This window comes from Gobio gobio (genome assembly GCF_949357685.1).
Source record: "Gobio gobio genome assembly, chromosome: 25".
Taxonomy (NCBI): domain Eukaryota; kingdom Metazoa; phylum Chordata; class Actinopteri; order Cypriniformes; family Gobionidae; genus Gobio; species Gobio gobio.
In genome coordinates, this window is record NC_137121.1 from 15,557,700 (window position 1) to 15,577,007 (window position 19,308).

General features: G+C 37.0%; 1 protein-coding gene across 1 annotated transcript; it reads right to left on the bottom strand.

Annotated features, from left to right (window-relative positions):
* Positions 1 to 1,480: 1,480 nt before the first annotated feature.
* Positions 1,481 to 18,898, bottom strand: cry2 (cryptochrome circadian regulator 2). Its single transcript, XM_079809989.1, has 11 exons — positions 18,564 to 18,898; positions 17,183 to 17,291; positions 14,227 to 14,369; positions 9,037 to 9,310; positions 8,728 to 8,868; positions 7,777 to 8,088; positions 7,539 to 7,690; positions 5,966 to 6,168; positions 4,946 to 5,029; positions 4,485 to 4,687; positions 1,481 to 2,620 (listed from the first exon to the last, which is right to left on the bottom strand). The coding sequence occupies exons 1-10, from the start codon at positions 18,719 to 18,721 to the stop codon at positions 4,491 to 4,493; spliced, it is 1,773 nt and encodes a 590-aa protein (XP_079666115.1). The 5' UTR covers positions 18,722 to 18,898; the 3' UTR covers positions 1,481 to 2,620; positions 4,485 to 4,490.
* Positions 18,899 to 19,308: the final 410 nt, after the last annotated feature.

Sequence of the window (19,308 nt, forward strand, 5' to 3'; positions counted from 1 at the left end):
TTTGACTATAGTTCAATGTAATGGTTAGGTGATAAGCTATTAAAACAAAGAAACAACAAACATAAAAAGAGCAAAAAGAAAAACACCAAAACCAAAAATAGAGCAAAAAAGAGAAAAAAACCCCCTCCAGAACACAGCAAAGAAACAAAAAAGAGAACCACAAAAAAAGACAAAAAGAGAACAAAAAAACCCCAACAACAATAAACAGAACACCCCCCCCCAAACAAAAACAAACACAACAAAAAAAAGAGAAGTTACTAAGAGAAATGACAAAAAAAAACAACTAAACACTAAAATATAAAAATGTTCACTTAAAAAAATTATGGCTTTTTTAAAGATTTACGCAATTTAATTCATAGTCAAATGTGATAATCATTAGATTTAATTCAGAAACAATCCATACTCAATTATTAAATTCAATTTGATGGAATTTTACTATTAATTTGTGTAACAGTTGGACAGTCAAAAGCAGTGTTGGGAAAGTTACTTTAATGTAATAGGTTACAGATTACAAGTTACCTTATTTAAAATGTAGGAAGTAGTGTAACGACTTCAATTACTTTATTAAAGTAATGTAACTGATTACATTTTGATTACTTTTCTTAATTTCTAATAAATATTTTCAACTGTTAATCATTTTCAAACATTAAAACCAGGCAGGGTTAACCTGCAAATATAAACAATTATGCAAAGTAAAAAAAATAGCACTCCAAATTCAAACAAGAGAACCAATCAAAATCATCAAAATAGCATCGCTTTACTAAACGGCCTTTAAAAACGACAGATGATCGTGCACATCAAAAAAAGGCAAAGCAACAAATTAAAATTATTCAACATATCCTAACTTTTTACAGAAAATATTCAGATGTAACCAACCTTTGTAATCGTTAATATTTAGTAGTGTAACTAATTTATTTACAAATTTTTTTCTCAGTAACTGATTACGGTTACATTTATTTTGTAATTAAATTACTTAACGCTGTTAAATGTAACTAGTTACTCCCCAACACTGGTCATAAGAGACATCTGAACATTTAGAAACATTTATAAATGAACACATTTACGACTATGACCATAAATATGATCAATTTCAATCACTTAATACAAATGAGCAGGCCTTTGCAGAATAAATATATATATATATATATATATATATATATATATATATATATATATATATATATATATATATATATATACACACACACAACGTGAAAATTAGGTTCATATGACGCCCTCTAGTGGTGATTGAAGTCAATGTTTCTCAAAACTGTACAGGTGTTTCCATCACTATGCTAGGGGTGTTGTGGGTGGTTGACAGAGCATTGCCAAATGGTTGCTTGGATGTTATGGGTGTTTTTAAGCATGTTGCTATGGGGTGTTCTTGGTGTTTATATACGGACTCAAGTAAAAAAAAAAAAAAAACCTTACACAAGTCTCAATGGCTCACTTATAAAAACACACCTCTCTTCAACAAGCTGCATGAGATTTCTTTAATATTTGTAAAACAAATGAATATCATGATAAAGTTTTCAGGTTGAAGAAAAACAAAGTCAAATGAGTTTCAAATAGATTCAAGAAATTTATTTGATACATTGTTGTCTACAGTGAAACATCGTAGATGCAATATATCGCAGAAACGTTGTCGCTGACAGAAGCATGCAGTGATAAGGCTTAAATAAATTACAGCCTACAAACAACAGCTTAACAATCCCGTCAGCCTTTTAATGAAAATAAACTCTTTTATACAATACAAAAAAGAAAAAAGGGAGGAAAAATAAATAAAGCTGTTCCACATCGCCGAAGAGAACATCTTAAATTGTTAAATTATAGTGAACGAACACATTTAGTGGAATGTACAATTAAACGATGTTAGCTGTTAGAAAACCTGCGAACGTTATAATGAATGCCTCTGTAAATAAAACTAAAACTTTAGTGCAGCCAGTGGCAATGAAATGTTTGCATTACATACACAAAGCGTATATTTATAGGGAGATATTACCAAAACAGAAACCGAAGAAGTAAAATTCTTCATTGCTTGTGCGAACTAGTTGCTTGTAGCTGGCAAGCAATTATAGAGTTCAACTATGTCAGACTTCATACAAAAACTACAATTCTCAATTCATGTGGTCAGAACAATGTAGGCCTTATCATCAAATGTTCCCACATCATTTTTATTACATACCCTGAACCAGAGTTGCATAAAATTTGGCTAGATATTTTCATGAATACTTATTTCGGCGAATTGTTCATTACCCTAAACTGTCAATGTAGACGGCAATAGCCATTACATTTCTGTCCGATCGCAATGCAGGGTGCACTAAACATCTGAAAACATATCTGTATCTTCATACAATCATGTTTTGTTTAGCAGGTAAAAAGCAGCTTTTTATGAAGGATGTGTGGGAAAGAAGCCCTGGATCTACAGTATAACACACCTTGACGGAACTGCAGCGTTAAATCTTTTGTTGTATTGTATTAGTGGCGTTTCTGTTCTTCTGCAAAAGGTGGCACCATTTCACCCTTTTCTCCAGCCGTTTCTGTCTGATGGATGGTTCGGGGAGGTAGACTCCTCCGAGTCCGACTCCCTTTAGACATGGACTGCAAATGAAGTCTCAACCTGCAGAAGGCAGAAATATAATTCATGATCATCATCACTGTCGGCTGGTTGGTTTTGCTCTCTGCTGAATATACTTAATCCACAGTTGTGGGATTCAACATAATAAACCGAAAAAGAAATAAAGTGGGTTTATGAAATAGCTCCCACACACTTCAAATGCACTCAAACTTCAAATTCATTCAACTGGAGCTGTTAGCAAATGATGGGTTATGATTCATAAATGGTGTTTTATCACATGGTATTGCTTATCAGAACTGCTAAAGGGAGCATCAAACATTAGCAAAACATAAGAGGGTAAAGAGGGTGGTAGACTGATAGAAACACCGCGCAACACCATGTCTTTAAAGTCCGAACACATTGTTTTCTATGATCGCACACACCGGCGGCGCCCAACTACGACTCCAGCTGTTCAAAATCACACCGCATCACGCCGTCTCTTACATAGTTTTCCATTAAAATACGATTTAGAATAAATATACTTCACCCTAGGAGATTGTGTATTTTTTTTATTAACTGTTTTGTTTTTTTGGCTTGAATAAATGTGCTTCATATAGAGAAATAATATATAAATCACACTCTCTTTTTTCAAATACCTTACTTCAAACTTATTGACACGACTTTGTTCACGGTTCGGTTTGCTGTGGGGGCAGGGTTCTGGGTTCAAAGTTTTTTTTTTTTTTTTTTTAAACAAGCCACACACAGCCACACACAGCCACACACAGCCACACACAGACACACACAGACACACACACACACACACACACACACACACACACACACACACACACACACACACACACACACACACACACACACACACACACACACACACACACACACACACACACACACACACACACACACACACACACACACACACACACACACACACACACACACACACACAGAGTAATGTCCCACTTTAGCCTACTTAAACACATAAATTGTATTAATATGACTAATACTGATAAATAAATAGGCCTATAAGGTAAAGCTATTGAATAGCAGTTTTTGTTAATACAATAAAGCAGCCACCTACAATAAAGTAGGCACCAACTTAAAAATATACAAAATAAAGTGGCATTTTGGGGGAAACAACAGTTACCATGGCGAATACACCATACGTCATGAACTGTTAATGAAACCTTATGAATAGAATGAACATCATACCTGCATGTCTTCTCAGCTAACACACGTCATACCAGTTACGTGATTTATTTGTACTTTACTTTTATTTCATGACATGAATTGACAACATATATATTGCATACTCGTAGTTTCTCTTGCACTTTATGAAGTGATATACAGCGCGTGTAATTGAACAGTGTGTGCTACAAGTGCAGTATAACGGCTGATATGACATGAGAGTGTCACGGTTCGTGCCATGGGGGGTGCATTGCGGTTTTTCGGTTGAATATCGTTACACCCTTATTGTGATTAGATTCACTGTTTTGGACTGTCGACTTGAACTTGAGAATGTGAGTACAGGATGATGCGACCGGTGTGCACTAACCCTGAGAGGGTGTTTGAATCTTTTACGATTAAACATGCAGCTCTAGGGAATCGGTACAAACATAGTAAGGGATCGGTACAAAAACTGCAAGTACAAAATTATGTGACTAAGCCTGCCTGTGGTTGTGTGGATGTTTGAATTTTTTAACCAGGGTTCCTCAAATCCAGCCCTGGAAGGCCACTGTCCTGCAGAGTTTAGCTCAAACCATGATCGAACTCCCCTACCTGCAACTTTACTAGTAATTCTGAAGATCTTGACTAGCTTGTTCAGGTGTTTGATATATATTCTATATATATATATATATATATATATGGAAGGAATCGGAACAAACACTGTGGGTGTGGCCTGTACCTATGGTCACTGCTTGTCGTCAATCTTCTGCTCGATTCCTTTGGCTTGGATGGTGTGCTTGACTTTTGATTTCTGTTTGCTCATGAACTCAGAGGGTCGAACCCTCTTCCTCTGGATGTGGGTGCCGGGGGCAGCTGCTGTTGGGCTGGAGGGCTCTGAGTTGGGTGGGGTTGATGGTTGAGGGATGGGAGTGGAGGTTTGACCTGTAGAATAAACACAACGCCGCTTCAGCAAAAGAACTGTCCTGACAAGACGAATTGTTTATCTAGTCAAAGTAGCAATAGTACGATTAGTTTATTAACAATAAGGGTGAAGTCTGCTTCTTTGGCTTGGTAAACATTTTTCTGTGCGATCAGGAAGTGTAGAGTCACATTTCGCTTTACAGAGAAACACAACGCCTAGCTGAGAGAAAAGAAAGCTGCACAGTGAATCCTGTAAGAATGATGTTTGACGCGTCTCACCAGCAGTGCTGCTGCTGGCCTGAGAGTCATCTGACATTGGAGGCTCCGCCTCTTCCTGGATCGTAGGGACTGAGGCGAGCAAACCTGTCACAAAAAAAGCAGAAAAAAGAGCCTTGTTACAATTTTTTGTAAATGCTGATCAAGTCATCATCCAGAACTGCACAATAAATATAATACAGATATAATCATTATCCATCACTTTAATTGACTGGGTTGTAAATTTACTGACATACCTTATTTTATCCTTTAGTAAAATGCTGGAACTATACATAATTAACTATCTGACACGTTGAAATCAAAGACTTCTGTGGCAAGAGTTCTTTTAATCTTAAAATTAGCAGATATAGGTTTTATCTGTAAAAATGTGAGTTTTGAAAACTTTTTGATTTGAATCATTTGCATGCATTTAAAATTCAATAAATGACAATCTTGAGCTAATGCAACCTCTGCAAATGTACCATTTTCCATATTGTGTGGGTAGGCATGATCAGATCTCCATGCAGTCTAAGGAGTATCACTTTAAGGTTCAAAATCAATGTGACCCAGGATCACAAGCGATCATAAATTGCAAAAATTATTTTTTCCATTATATGCATAAATCACTAATGGTCTTGTACAAGGGCCTTTGCACAGAGATTTGGCTCGGTTGCTTAATTTTCCCTTTTTGTGTGATCCTGACCTTAACTTGTGGTTAAGGACATTTGACATGTCACTCCAAGCTCCTAACATGCATTTGGTTTTAAAGTTGCATTTACCTCTACTGCAAGAGCAAAATGATCTATAAACTCCTTTGTGTCTAAAAAAAACTGCACTTTGAGCTACTGGGACAAAGAAATTTAGTGAGGAATTACAGTAAATTACTGTACTGCAGTTACCGCTTAAATAACCCCTTACACAAGCTCTCAATATCATCAGAAAAATCTTTTAGCTGGTGACAAAATGCTGTAATTTCCTACTTCCTCCATTAGAGGGCTGTAATAAACCTTACATTGTGTTTGATAGATCCAGTGTGTTACTCACTAAGGCCTCTGTAGTGTGACAGCTGCTGGTAAACTTGTTTCATTCGTTCGATGTTAAGCCGGCTGCTCTCGGCATGATTGATCATAGGTTTAGGATAGTCCACACCCACAATGCAGTTGGCCGCTTTCTGCACCGATTCTGGAGCGTTCCATGGCTCGTAGATGTAGCGGTTAGGATAGTCTTTTAACTTAGGGATGTACCTCCTGCATGTGAGAATATATAAGATGGTTTTATAACAGACATTTACAAATAACAGCAATATATAATTATTTTTTTTATATACATTTTTATTACAAATTACATTATTAGTATACAAAGCATTTCATAATTTCTTTGTATTTGTTATGGCAAACAAATATCTTGTGTGTCCCTAAATTTGACACAGCTTGTTATTTTCCAAGGTATTCTTGTGAAATTCTTAATTTAGAAGGCTTCACAATGTCACAGCAGCTCCTTTGAATATGCACAGTGGAGGGATCTGAACCTGTGGCAGTTTATATAAGCCTTTATGCAACAACAAATCTACAAAACTCAAAATACATAACATTTGCCAGTTAGGTTTGCTGAGATAGTCAATGTTACCGGTGTTACACCTTGTTCAGCCGCACACCAATTACATCACTTGCATAGTGATAAAAATAATTTAGTTCAGACGCTACAATTTTAAAAACTGAACAATGAACGAAAATGAACGAAAATAGCAACACAGATCAGCAGCAGGAGTCTGATTTCATTTATCATGTAACAAAACAATGACGGAAGATTTGGTATCAAAGCGAAATGCAAAAGCACCTATTTAGCAATATTTGGGATTTAAAGTGTCATTCAGCTTTGGAAAAGACTCAAAAAGCTATGAAAAAGTGGGAGTGTAGAGGGTGGGAAGAAAGGAGAAAACCACCAATAAAACACAGACCTGCAACACACCCAAATGAATATAAAAATATGAGTGGAGAAAAAAAAAAACTACTTCTAACAAATCAACTTTGAGGACAAAAATGTTGACTTAATGCCTGATATATCCCACCCACTAACAGGTGCCGTGATGAAGAGATAATAGGTGTTATTCACTTTTATTAATGTTATTCCAGATCGGTGTATATTTCATTTGAAAACATGATGAAATATGTGGACATACACGATGCTGGTTCATGTTTGGAGCAGGAGAGAAACATATCTGTTAAAATCTCAAAAATTGTGTTTTAGGGTTTCATGACCCTTTAAAGTCAATGCTAAAAGGGAAGTAATACAAGCAAGTTTGTCATTGTACTGTTTTGTTGTTGGGGTTTTTCATTAAGAATAATAATGAACCCACCATTCAAGCAAGCCGTCCCCAAATTGCCACGAAATCGAAAGCAAAATGTGCATGGCCGCATGGGCATTCATAAGCGATTTAAAAATGAGTTGGAAAAGAGGGAAAAACTCCAAACCACCCGAGTGATACCGGTATTACAGGTGTTGTCACGTGTCGATTAACCAATGGAAAAAATTCCTCACCATCACATCCCTACTGCCAGTTATGTAACATGTGCTGTCTGACAGTGGTTTAGGTGTGGTTCAGGGTTGGTTTGTGTACCTGATGTAGTCTCCGCTGGGATCTGTCCTGCGGCCAAAGCCGACGGGACAGTAACAGTGAAAGAACTGCTGGAAGAATGCACTGCAGGAGAGCCACATCCAGCTGCCCGCGTTCACGCTCCAATCGGCATCCAACAACAGCTCCTCAAACACCTGAAATAAAGAAAGAAAGAAAGAGAGAGATTAAAAGAGAAAAAGAATAAAAAGGAAGAAAGGGGAAGTTGCACCATCTTATTTACTTTCATTCCGCTTTCCCAGCTGATCCACAGGTCTCCTCGAGTGAGGAAACAGGCTACGGCATGCCGGGCCAGGTGGTGGATCCAGCCCTCCTGTCTTAGCTGGGTCATGATAGCATCGATCCAAGGGAACCCCGTCCGACCTTCAGCCCATTTAGCCAGCGCCTCGGGGTTGTGGTCCCAGGGAATCTGCACGCAGATGGGGTTTCCCTCCATATGGTCAAAGTTGGGGTTGTTGGTGCCCGCTGTGTAGAAAAACTCTCGCCACAGGAGCTGGCCGAAGAGCGAGAGCGGTGGACTGGAACGTCTCCGCAGCTGGAAAAGTGCAAGAGGTCATGAAAATGATTGCAAAATATTTTTACTATGCTGCAGTAGTTTTACAGTATGTCTTTTATAACCATACATACGTACATACTCAAAAGGACACACCAATAAATAATTCTCATACTTTATTATTGCTGCATTCTAAATAAATACCACAAAACTAACTTCATGAGGTATCCAGCTTGGATACTTTTTCATGAGTAATGAAGGAGCTCCCATGTATGCTGGGCACTAGATGGCTGCTTTAGTGTCACTATCTCATCCATTTAAATAGTTTTTTTTTTAATGAAATTAAAATTTAGACAACTTTACAATTAAATTCAAACATTTCAGCATCAGCCTTTAGAATAAAAGTTTTTTTTTTTTAAGATTATGAGAAATATAAATTCAGTCAAGTGTGGCTAAAACTTTAGCTGGTAGTATATATTTAATACAGGTTTTCTTGTGGTGTCCCCCAAGGCTTGATTCTGGGGCCCTCTATTATTTAAGATAAATGCATCTATGAGCGAATGTAGTTATTCAAATTGAACTTCCACTTTCATAATTTATATGCCACCTTCCACTCTGTATTAATCTTGCACTTCTAGTCTAGATGACTACCAACAATGCCATAAAATAACAATTAATTACCTTTATATAGAGTTCCTGCAGATTGTAGTAAAAAACGCGACATGACAGACAGCCGAATCGTAGGTAAGGACTAAGTCCAGTTGGGCTTGCAAACAGTGACTGAGCAGTTATTCTAGGCCTCTCGAAATTCGCTACCCAGGCCTGCATCAAAACAAAAAGATGAAATTAAAATAAAACAAAGAACATAAAAACTTAAATTAGTCATTTTTAAAAGATATACATTTATTAATTTCTAGAAATACACTGGAAAAAACAACTGCATTTCTCTCTCATCAGTCAGTCACTTCATGATGTATCTCCATGTCTCACCTTTCTGTCTAAGTGTTTATTTAATCTTTCCATGGCTTCTGTCTCGCCACCCTTCCATACATGTGAGCTGTCACCATGAGTCTTAAAACCCAGCTCCTCGAGAGAGGGCACGCCATAGCGTTCGTCATGGTTGTCCGAGATCTGCGTCCGACACCTGGCCATCTGCTCTTGAGTGATGGTCGGCAACGGTTTCCTGGGAAGTTCAAGTCGGTTCACAATGGCTTGAAACCTCTTGAAAGTGAGAGGGGGGCTGTGGTTGTTCATTTCTATGATCCTGAGGAAAAAGCAAAAACATGTCTATGATTTCACTGTCTAAAAGCAGCTATTTTCTCTCTAAGGTCGAATATTAATAGAACTTAGAAAGAAAAATGTCTTTGCGTTGAACTGGTTTGATTTGATCTTGTTGAAAGACTGTCAAACGTTTGTGTAGAAATAAATCTTTTTCAAAAGGCGTCATGAGTTCATTTTCAAGGCTCAACAATAAATGTTAGAAAGTGTTTTGTGCCAATTGATAGTGATGTCACAGGCCCTATGTTTTACATTTGTGTATCACAACTACAACAACAAAAATGACAGAAAAATAAGGACACATTTCATGTTTTCCACAAAAATCAGAATAAGCAAAAATGCAAATCAGCATATAAAAATGATTTCTGAAGGATCATAATTCTGTAATAATGAGCTTTGCCATCATAGGAATAGATTACATTTGACAATATATTAGTATTTTTGATCAAATAAATTCAGCCTTGGTGAGCATAAGTGACTTTTCAAAAACATTAAAACAATGTTACCAACCTCAAACTTTTGAACATAAGTGTAAATTAAATAGAAATTATTTAAAAAATACTTAATGTAGTGGGATCAGTACAACAACAAAAAACCTTGTTGCTCTGATTGATGTTAACACAACCATGCTTGTTTGTAGGCCATTTCACTTCTAGTTCATTCTACAACACCAATCGGTTTCAAACAACCTGAGGTGGCACTCCAAAAAGGAAACAAGGTCACTATTTAGGAAACAAGGTCACTAAAGTAAAGTCATTTTCCATCAACGAGGAAAGATTGCCTGGCAGTGTTTCCACTGTTCAGACAAGGAACACACTTCCCCACATTCTCTAAATGCAAGCACAGATGTCCCTGGCTTGTTCTGAAAAGAGCTAAGAGTCTCAATGTCTCCTCTAAACGAGAAACAACAGTCTTAACACATTAACAGCCTGTCCCTTATTTATAGTCCTGATCTTATACAACTGTCTATATCCGTCAGGGGTGGAGCCCTGCCATTGGCCGGTTCTCTCGGTACGGTGCAGAATCAGGGGGCACCCGCGTGTTCGCTAGTAAAAGCCCGGCGCTCGGCTCGCACATGTTTGCAGTGGTGACTTGCATGCTGAGCTATTTCACCCTCCCACACACAGCACATGTTTCTCAGTGTGACCGTCAGGGCCGCTTTCAATCACCAGATGGCAGCAGCGAGTCTCATTTCTTCTGTTTGTACTAGAGATGGACGTCACACGCACACCAGCACATGCAGTCACACACGCATGCAAGCTCACTCCCTTTCCCTCTGAATGAGAGATAGATTTTTGGGTGTATAATCCCATTTATGTAACCTACGCAAAAGGCCACTTGTTTTACATTACACATCAGGAGTAGTCACAATAATCTGAGAAGGGGAGAGCCATTCTCTCATGTTTGGTAATACTCTCAGGAAAGACATAAGAGAGAGAGAATGCGAGTTGCACATAAACACAAGTTCAGGCTGGAGTCACAGTACCGCAAAGTTCATTGTTATGTCACATAATGTGAATCACATTAAGTGCTGGCAAAGTTTACGGAGTAATCTAGTCAATGATTAGGGAATGTTGCCCCATGACAAGCACTAATCAAGCAGGTTTTCCCCTCTGGCCAATTTTTTTTTTTTACATTTATTTTTTCTTCTACAAACTACTGACAGCATTTCTTCCAAATTTCAAATAAAGTCATTTAGAGCATTTATTTGCAGAAAATGACAACTGGTCCAAAAAAATTAAAAATATGCAGTGTTTTCAGACCTCAAATAATGCAAAGAAAAGTTAATATACATTTTTAAACACCACAACGTTTTAACTAAGTTCAGAAATCAATATTTGGTGGAATAACCCTGATTTCCAATCACAGCTTTCATGCATCTTGGTATGATCCCCATCAGCCAGTCCCATTGCTGTTGGGTGAGTTCAAGCCACTCCTGGTGAAAAAATTCAAGCAGCTCGGCTTTATTTAATGGCTGGTGACCCTCTTGCTTACGTTGCAGAGGTTTTCAGTGGTGATGACCATGACAGGGTCTTAATCTGGTGGTCCTCAATCCACACATTGATTGGAGCATTGTCCTGCACGAAAAACCAATCCTTCGAGTTGGAGAGCATTGTCAGAGCAGGTGGAAGGAATTTTTCTTTCAGGATAATATTGTACATGGCTTGAGTTATGGCATAACTTCGCAAAGACGCATATCTGCCTGATTTTAGCCTTACTGAAGAACCACCAGATCATCCCCAATACTCCACCAAATAATACAGTGGTTGCGAGAGGCTGTGGGTTGTAGACCTCTTCAGGCCTCTGTCTAACTATTAGAGGACCAGGTGTTGGGCAAAGCTAAAACTGGACTCATCAGAGAAGATCAGAAACAGGCAGATCTGTCTTTGTGAAGGACGCGTGACTCAAACCAAGGTTATGCTGAAGAAAAAAAATGCTTCTTTCTGCTCTGACAACTCTAAAAAAATATTTTTTTTTCTCGTGTAAGACTATACTCCAATCCAAGACCCTGTCATGGCCATCACAATCTCCAGCCCTGAACTCCATTGAAAACCTCGGGAATGTAAGCAAGAGGGTCACCAGCCATTATAAAGCCAAGCTGCTTGAATTTGTGCACCAGGAGTGGCATAAAGTCGGCCAAAAGCAACGTGACTGGCTGATAGGGATCATGCCAAGATGCATGAAAGCTGTGATAGGAGACTTAGGAAGACCCTGATTTCCAAAGTTAGCATTGTGTTGTTTAAAAATTAATATAAATTAGTTTTCTTTGCATTATTCGACGTCTGAAAACATGGCAAAACACTTTTTTCGTTATTTTGACCAGTTGATTCTTTCTGACGACGCATTGACACACACACACCTGTCCCCTACACTCCATTTATTGTTTGAATTTCATAATAAAAATGGAAAGATCTTGTAAGCTGAGACTTTGTTTCTTATCAGAAGTGATAAAGCACAAAGCTCTTTGCAATTATTGGATGGGAGGCGCACTACCAATAATGTATGATTTGTAGGGAAAAACTGCAGCCTTGGCAACCCTAGCTTGAACTATGGGTCAAATATAGCTTGCTTTAACGTCGCTTTTTTTTACTTTTAATGCGTTATGGCTTTCAGTTTTAAATTCAACACAAAAGAGATTTTCTTCACACACAGTATGAGTTGCAGTCTGCCACATTTTTCCACACCCTTTTGATTGATATAACTGATCATCGGCTGTTTTCAAACAATAGACAGATGGCCGACAATGAAAATAATTGCTTTTATCGACCGATACTGATTATTTGCATCCCTAATACATTGCAAACCAAACCAATCTCCACATCACATGATTGAGATGTTTTTCACTCATAATAAGTTAAATGAGTAAACTAAAATATTCATGCATATTTCAGTAAAATAATGCAGAAAAAAAGAAAGAAAGTAGTACACAATGTTTGGCTAGTCTGATGGGTGAAAGGTGCTTGAGTAATGAATAAAATATGAAGTTCTGAAATGATATAATATCAAATAATTACTGCCCTAATAGGAAGTGGTAATGAAATGTAGATTAGTTTCTCCAATAACTCTTATATAACGGCTGATCATTAACAAGCTAAAACGGTATGCAAATGTTTGAGAAGATGAGAAATATAGGTGTCGTGTCAAAACCCATTGCCACATTTACTTCAGAATAATGTATAGATTCTCTATGATGGCAAATGAGACTTGAGTGAGTTTGGAGCACTGTGTTGATGATAAGGAATGTCTCACAATGCTGTTTGCTTAGATCATTCATTTTGCTACACTTTTGTTAATATTAGGGTGGTGCAGCAAAAAAAATCAATTGACATTTCAAAAGATTGCAGTATTTTACCTCACAATACCATGCTTATCAAGTCTGTGAGGGCAATATGAGCGTACATCGTTTTTATTCGACTGAACTTAGAATTGAAAGCTTTAAGAATATAATTATGCATCAAATTTCAAGAGATAAAACAAACATTTCATTTTTGAAAAACTACACCAAAAAAAGATTTGTAAAAATTATTGTATGCGTGACATGACATCAATGCACTCTCACCATGGCTCATAATGCACAGATCAGATTTTTTTAATCATATCCGATTTTTTGGCACGCCTGTTTACATTCACTTTAGACACGACTGGTATCGGATATCTGTGTTTACAATAAACCCCCCCCCCCCCCCCCCCCAAAAAAAAAGTGATTGTGGGCAAACGTGTCGCCCTCGCCTTGTGGTGGCTTGGAATTCAAAGGGGAAATCAGATATTCGTGTTTAGATGTAAGTCACATGTCCAGATACCGGATATGTATCTGATTTAAAACCACATTGTGGCTCAGATCAGATGCAAAAAAAGCAGATCTCGTGCGTATTTTTGCGTTTACATGTGTGCAACAAATTCCAATCTGTGTCAGATGCGAGTCAAAAAATTGTGGCCGTTTTTAAAGAAATGAATACTATTCAAGCAAGGACACATTAAACTGATCAAAAGTGACAGTAAAGACATTTCTATAATGTTACAAATTATTTGTTTGAAAAAAAATATTTTGAACTTTCTATTCATCAAAGAATCCAGAAAATGTATCATCACTATTTCCACAACAGTTTTTAACATTGACAGCAATAAGAAATGTTTCTTGAGCAGCAAATTAGAATGATTTCTAAAGGATCATGTGACACTGAAGACTGGAGTAATGCCATCACAGGAATAAATTACATTTTATAAATGTATTATAATACAAGCTAGTAAAACAAGCTCATAAAATCATTATAAAATACCCTACCCATTAAAAATGGACATACTTGAGTGAATTTAATATTCTGACATATAAATGAATTTCTTGACAAAACCAAACTTTATTAATAAGTCTGTGAAGGAATAAGAGTGCAGTTCATCACCCACCTGTCTGGACTGTAGAGCGTGTGAGTGTTTCGTACCACGGTTTCCACACCGTATTCATGCGCCATTTTAATGATGGCTGCATCTCTTTCTTTCCCATAAGGCTCGGAGTCATATTCAAACGTGAGACGTGTGACATTCCACTCCTGAAAGAGACAGATATCAGATATATATGTTAAAGAATGACACAAATGGTCAAAATAAATACAACATCAACATGTAGTATGTTAACACATTACATTTCTAGTAGCCATGCAAAAATAAAAAAGTGTTATATAAAAACGAGGTCAATGATGTCATTAATGATCATTAACCAGCTGCTTCTTTTGACATCAAGTACATCTGGTGATATAATCATTTGGTGTTTTATTACCAAATAAGGCCTAAAAAGGTGAGCCATTACTAGTAATGTCAATGTAATCTTCACACACAGCTCTTTAGTTGTTGGGAAGAAGTAAACTGCAGCTCCTTCTGTGACATCTTGGTTATACAAGCTCATTTTGAAGGGATGATGTGCTGGTGCCCTCACCCCCTTGCATAAACAGCATTATTAACCTGCCAAAGGGATCGTACAACCCACTTGACAATGTCTGAATGATGCACTGCCGTGCTCGAGAGAGAGAGAGAGAGAGAGAGAGAGAGAGAGAGAGAGAGAGAGAGAGAGAGAGAGAGAGAGAGAGAGAGAGAGAGAGAGAGAGAGAGAGAGAGAGAGAGAGAGAGAGAGAGAGAGAGAGAGAGAGAGAAATGAGATCTTTCATAAACTACCTTAAGATGCTGGTGTAAATCAATCAGGGTTACAAGAAGTGGATGTTTGACTGAATAGGGAATTACTGGAGCGTCTAAATGAGAAATTTAGGAGCTGTGGGAGGCGCCAAACTATAATACTTAAGGTTATGGATTTTAATAGACCCCTAAAGCCAAGTATGCACAATAGTAAAGTGATGTTTGCCTTAGGAAGGATAGCTCATAAACATTTATATTACTCATGCTTCCCACACCTTTCAAGCAACGAATATTTTGATTACTGTGGAAAAAGGACAATAAGGATTTGGATTTCCATGAAATTGGACTTTAACACCAACAGCTTTGATTATATTGGCTGAAAATTAGTTGAACTTCCTAGGACTTCCCAGATTAAAGTGTAAAATTATGTGAGAGAACTTGACACTGAATGGAAAAAACCCTTTACAATAAATAAATAATACACTTTCAATAACAGTAAAACATTGATGTTTAGTGTTCAAAGTTTTGGGTTCTATAAAATTTTATTACTTAAAGAAATTCATTTTTTTTTTGTTATTCAGCAAAGATGCATGACATTGATCAAATATGACAGTAAAACATACAATAACCAATTGTAAATACAAACCATTTCCATTTAAAAAATACTGTGCTTTTCAACTTTCTTTTTCGACTATACTTTCAATTCATCAATGATTCATGAAAAATTCAGTTTCCACAAAAATATTAAACAGCAGAACTGTTGTTGTTTTTTAATCAACATTGATAATAATGAGAATAATGTTTTTTGAGCAGCAAATCATCATATTAAAATGATTTCTGAAGGATCATGTGACACTGAAGACTGGAGTAATGATGCTGAAAATACAGCTTTGCATCACTGGAATAAATTACATTTTAAAATATATTCAGAAAATAGTCATATTAAATTTAAATAATATTTCACAATATCACTATTTTACTGTGTTTTAGATCAAATGAATGCAGCCTTGGTGAGCAGAAGAGACTTCTTTCAAAAAATATTTTATATCTTTTGAATGGTAGTGTATTTGTAATATTTTAATATTAAACTGTAATTATCATACCAAGTTACCACCCCAAACAAAATGATAATAAAAAAATATTATACCACCTAGTAACAACCTAAAACACATAAGAAATAACTTCAAGACACAAAGCAACACAAAGTCCATCTCAAACTTAAACTGAGACTTCCACTCAACAACGTCCTTATCATATTCCATCCTTCCATTATGCCCTGTACCAAATGGGCAACACTGAAAATGAACATAATTTTGACGAATCCATTACCTGGAGGATGTTTCACTACAGGAGAAGCAGTCACAACACCCACTGCTTCATCTACGCTCTGCCCAGTTGACTAAGCGTACTGTATATATTATGTAGCCATAGCAACCAGCCATGAGCTAATGTTTGCTAAACTTATTACCCAGAGATTGATATTTGGCAATGTTTTAAATCAGTGTCCAAGCTTGTTATTGGTGATAAAAAAAATAAAGCAGTCTTTTAACTAAAACATTTGATAAAACTCTTACTGTCTGATTCAGCATGCACCATGTTTATTATTATTACTACATAAGCCAAAAAAATTGATGTTTGCATACTCAAACTGTCGTTAATAATAAAATTATATTACTGGTGTTATTACTGAAATGATATTGACTGGTTTGCATTGTATTAAAATATTTTAACTGCCGGGTTATTCATTCACACAACACATCTCTCAGCATGTATGGACAACACACATGAAAATCACGTGACTCGCACTATTGCATTTAGAATCTTTTTTACTCTCCACGCACGTTATTATTTTTGTCTACAAAATGCGCGATTGACATCACCGACACTCACATTCAATGACGCAATAATGAAATTGTAATTTTAGCCGTTAACAAAACAGGGCTGCTGGCAAAAAAAAGTGTAGTATTATCTTCTGAAATAAGGCATCAGTAGCAAAAGCCCCTACTAATGATAACCGATTACTAACATTACTGTGAATATATTCAAATTAAATAAGCTGATGTTAAAATATACAACATTCTGTTATCAAACACAACTTGGCCATTCCAAGAACTCAGGATTGCATTATGCACCAGTATTTTACATGTTTCAAGTTATCAGACATTAATGTTTAGAGAGTAAAAGCTAAAGTGAGACAAAAAGATACAAGACAAAATGACTCGAGACAAATACGGACCTTGAAGACTCTTGGAAAGACGTCCGTTGGCTGTCCCCGCACCACAAAAAGCCTTGAATTCAGTTTCCTCAAACTTGTGTCTAAATCCTCTAAAGACTCCAGTAAAAATCTGCAGGAGAGAAAATGTGAAATATTATTTACAAAACTATGTATTAATATGCTGTGACCCTGCAAGCAGTGCTAGTTTCAGTAGAAGTGATACAAAACTAGCTAAAGTCATCAGTTATTTTAGCTTTTTAAATAAAAAAAAAGCATTCTTGATATAACACCAAAGTCAAAAAAGAAATAAACATTTTAGTCAATATCTGAGGCAAATATATATTAATAGCATCCTGCACTGATGCAAATCTTCAATGAAACTGCATTGGATGATTATATCTGGGCACAAAAATACCATTAATCTCTTGTATTTTATAAATACTCCTAACAGACTATTCAAGGCCTCGTCTGTTTTAAAATAGGCATTGGAATGGATTCAATTGTGATTAATCAAAATCCCCACTACTACCAATAACAATATTTTAACTAAAACATTTGATAAAACTCTTACTGTCTGATTCAGCATGCACCATGTTTATTATTATTATTACATAAGGCAAAAAAATGGATGTGTGCATACTCAAACTGTCGTTAATAATAAAATTATATTACTGAAATGATATTGACTGGTTTGCATTGTATTAAAATATTTTAACTGCCGGGTTATTCATTCACACAACACATCTCTCAGCATGTATGGACAACACACGTGAAAATCACGTGACTCGCACTATTGAATTTATAATCTTTTTTACACTCCACGCACGTTATTATTTTTGTCTACAAAACGCCTGCGATTTACATCACCGACACTCACATTCAATGACGCAATAATTAAATTGTAATTTTAGACGTTACATAAAAACAAAGTGGGCGTGTGCAAAGACTAGCTGTTAGCTTCCATTTAGCTAAATGGTATCAGCACCACCACAATTATATATATTTCATACAATTAAAGGTTAAAATCTTTTGTCGTGTTCTTTTAAATAGAAATAGCACACTAAGATAAGTTGAGCTGAGGTGTCCAGCTGACTTGTAAAGTTCGTTCACCTGCACCAAACAGCCTTTACGCGAGTGAATAATTTACGTTTATATAACAGAATAGGGTAATAAAGCGCCATTGTTAAAATTTTTTGGTCCTTAAATAAAGTATACGAACAAGTGGTCACAATTACATTTAAGAAACCAGCTGCCATGTACACTCGGGCCAAAACATATCAGCGGCTGAGCAAAAGAGCTGCGTAGTTACGCGCCACCATACCTACCCTCACAATAACACTACTACAACAACCCAGTGTACATCTGTCTATAACTACAAACCACTCAAATAAATGGCACTGACCTCCATCTGTTGAGTCCCACGTTGGCAGACCCCGCAAACCACGGGTCCAAAATATAAACACAGCGTACAGTGTCCGCGCCATTGAGCGCTTCCTGCAAAGCCGGATTATCATGAAGCCGCAGCCCTTTGCGAAACCAATGCACGGAATTCACTACCATAGTTGCACTTTTATTCCATCCTAAAGGTCCAGTGCAGTCGAATGTAGTCCAGAAGCGTAAACAACCCTCGATTTCAGTCGCTCAGGGTCCACATTATCCCTCACTGAAGTTTGAGATGAGGAGCAGCCAGAGTAGACGCAATGAGTTTTCCGCCCCTCCCCGCGTCCATTGGGCAGCAGAATGACACGTGTACGGATTACCGGAATGAGTGACTCGGGCTTCCGAGCGCCTATTGGCTCGTCCACACGTTGAAGATCCAGCCCAGTCACGTTTCTTTCGTGTGTTGTTCGCCATGTTCGTGGGAAATAATCGTAAAATTATGACTTCAGCTCATGGCATACGACTGGTAAAACACCTAAATCACGCACTAAAGTGTTTTGAGGAAAGCAGATGGCAAGAATGGGAAATAAGTATCATTTACACGGGTATCCCAGCTGTGGAGAGCTACCTGTGGAGTCTGTCTACATGTTTTATAAGCATAAACTTAAGACGAAGAAACGCACGTGAATGAACGTGTTTGCATTTTCTGGTGTTTCGCGCCCCCTCGTGGTAGTTCTTCAAATGGCTACAATTATATAAAACAAGGT

Bases quoted from the DNA above. Each gene is read 5' to 3' on its own strand.
- cry2 (XM_079809989.1), bottom strand. From the start codon at position 18,721: ATGGTAGTGAATTCCGTGCATTGGTTTCGCAAAGGGCTGCGGCTTCAT. The intron at 8,089-8,727 runs GTAATTAATTGT...GCACTTTTCCAG, and splicing joins TGCAGGAACTCTATATAAAG to CTGCGGAGACGTTCCAGTCC. The intron at 5,030-5,965 runs GTGAGTAACACA...TTTTTGTGACAG, and splicing joins GTCACACTACAGAGGCCTTA to GTTTGCTCGCCTCAGTCCCT.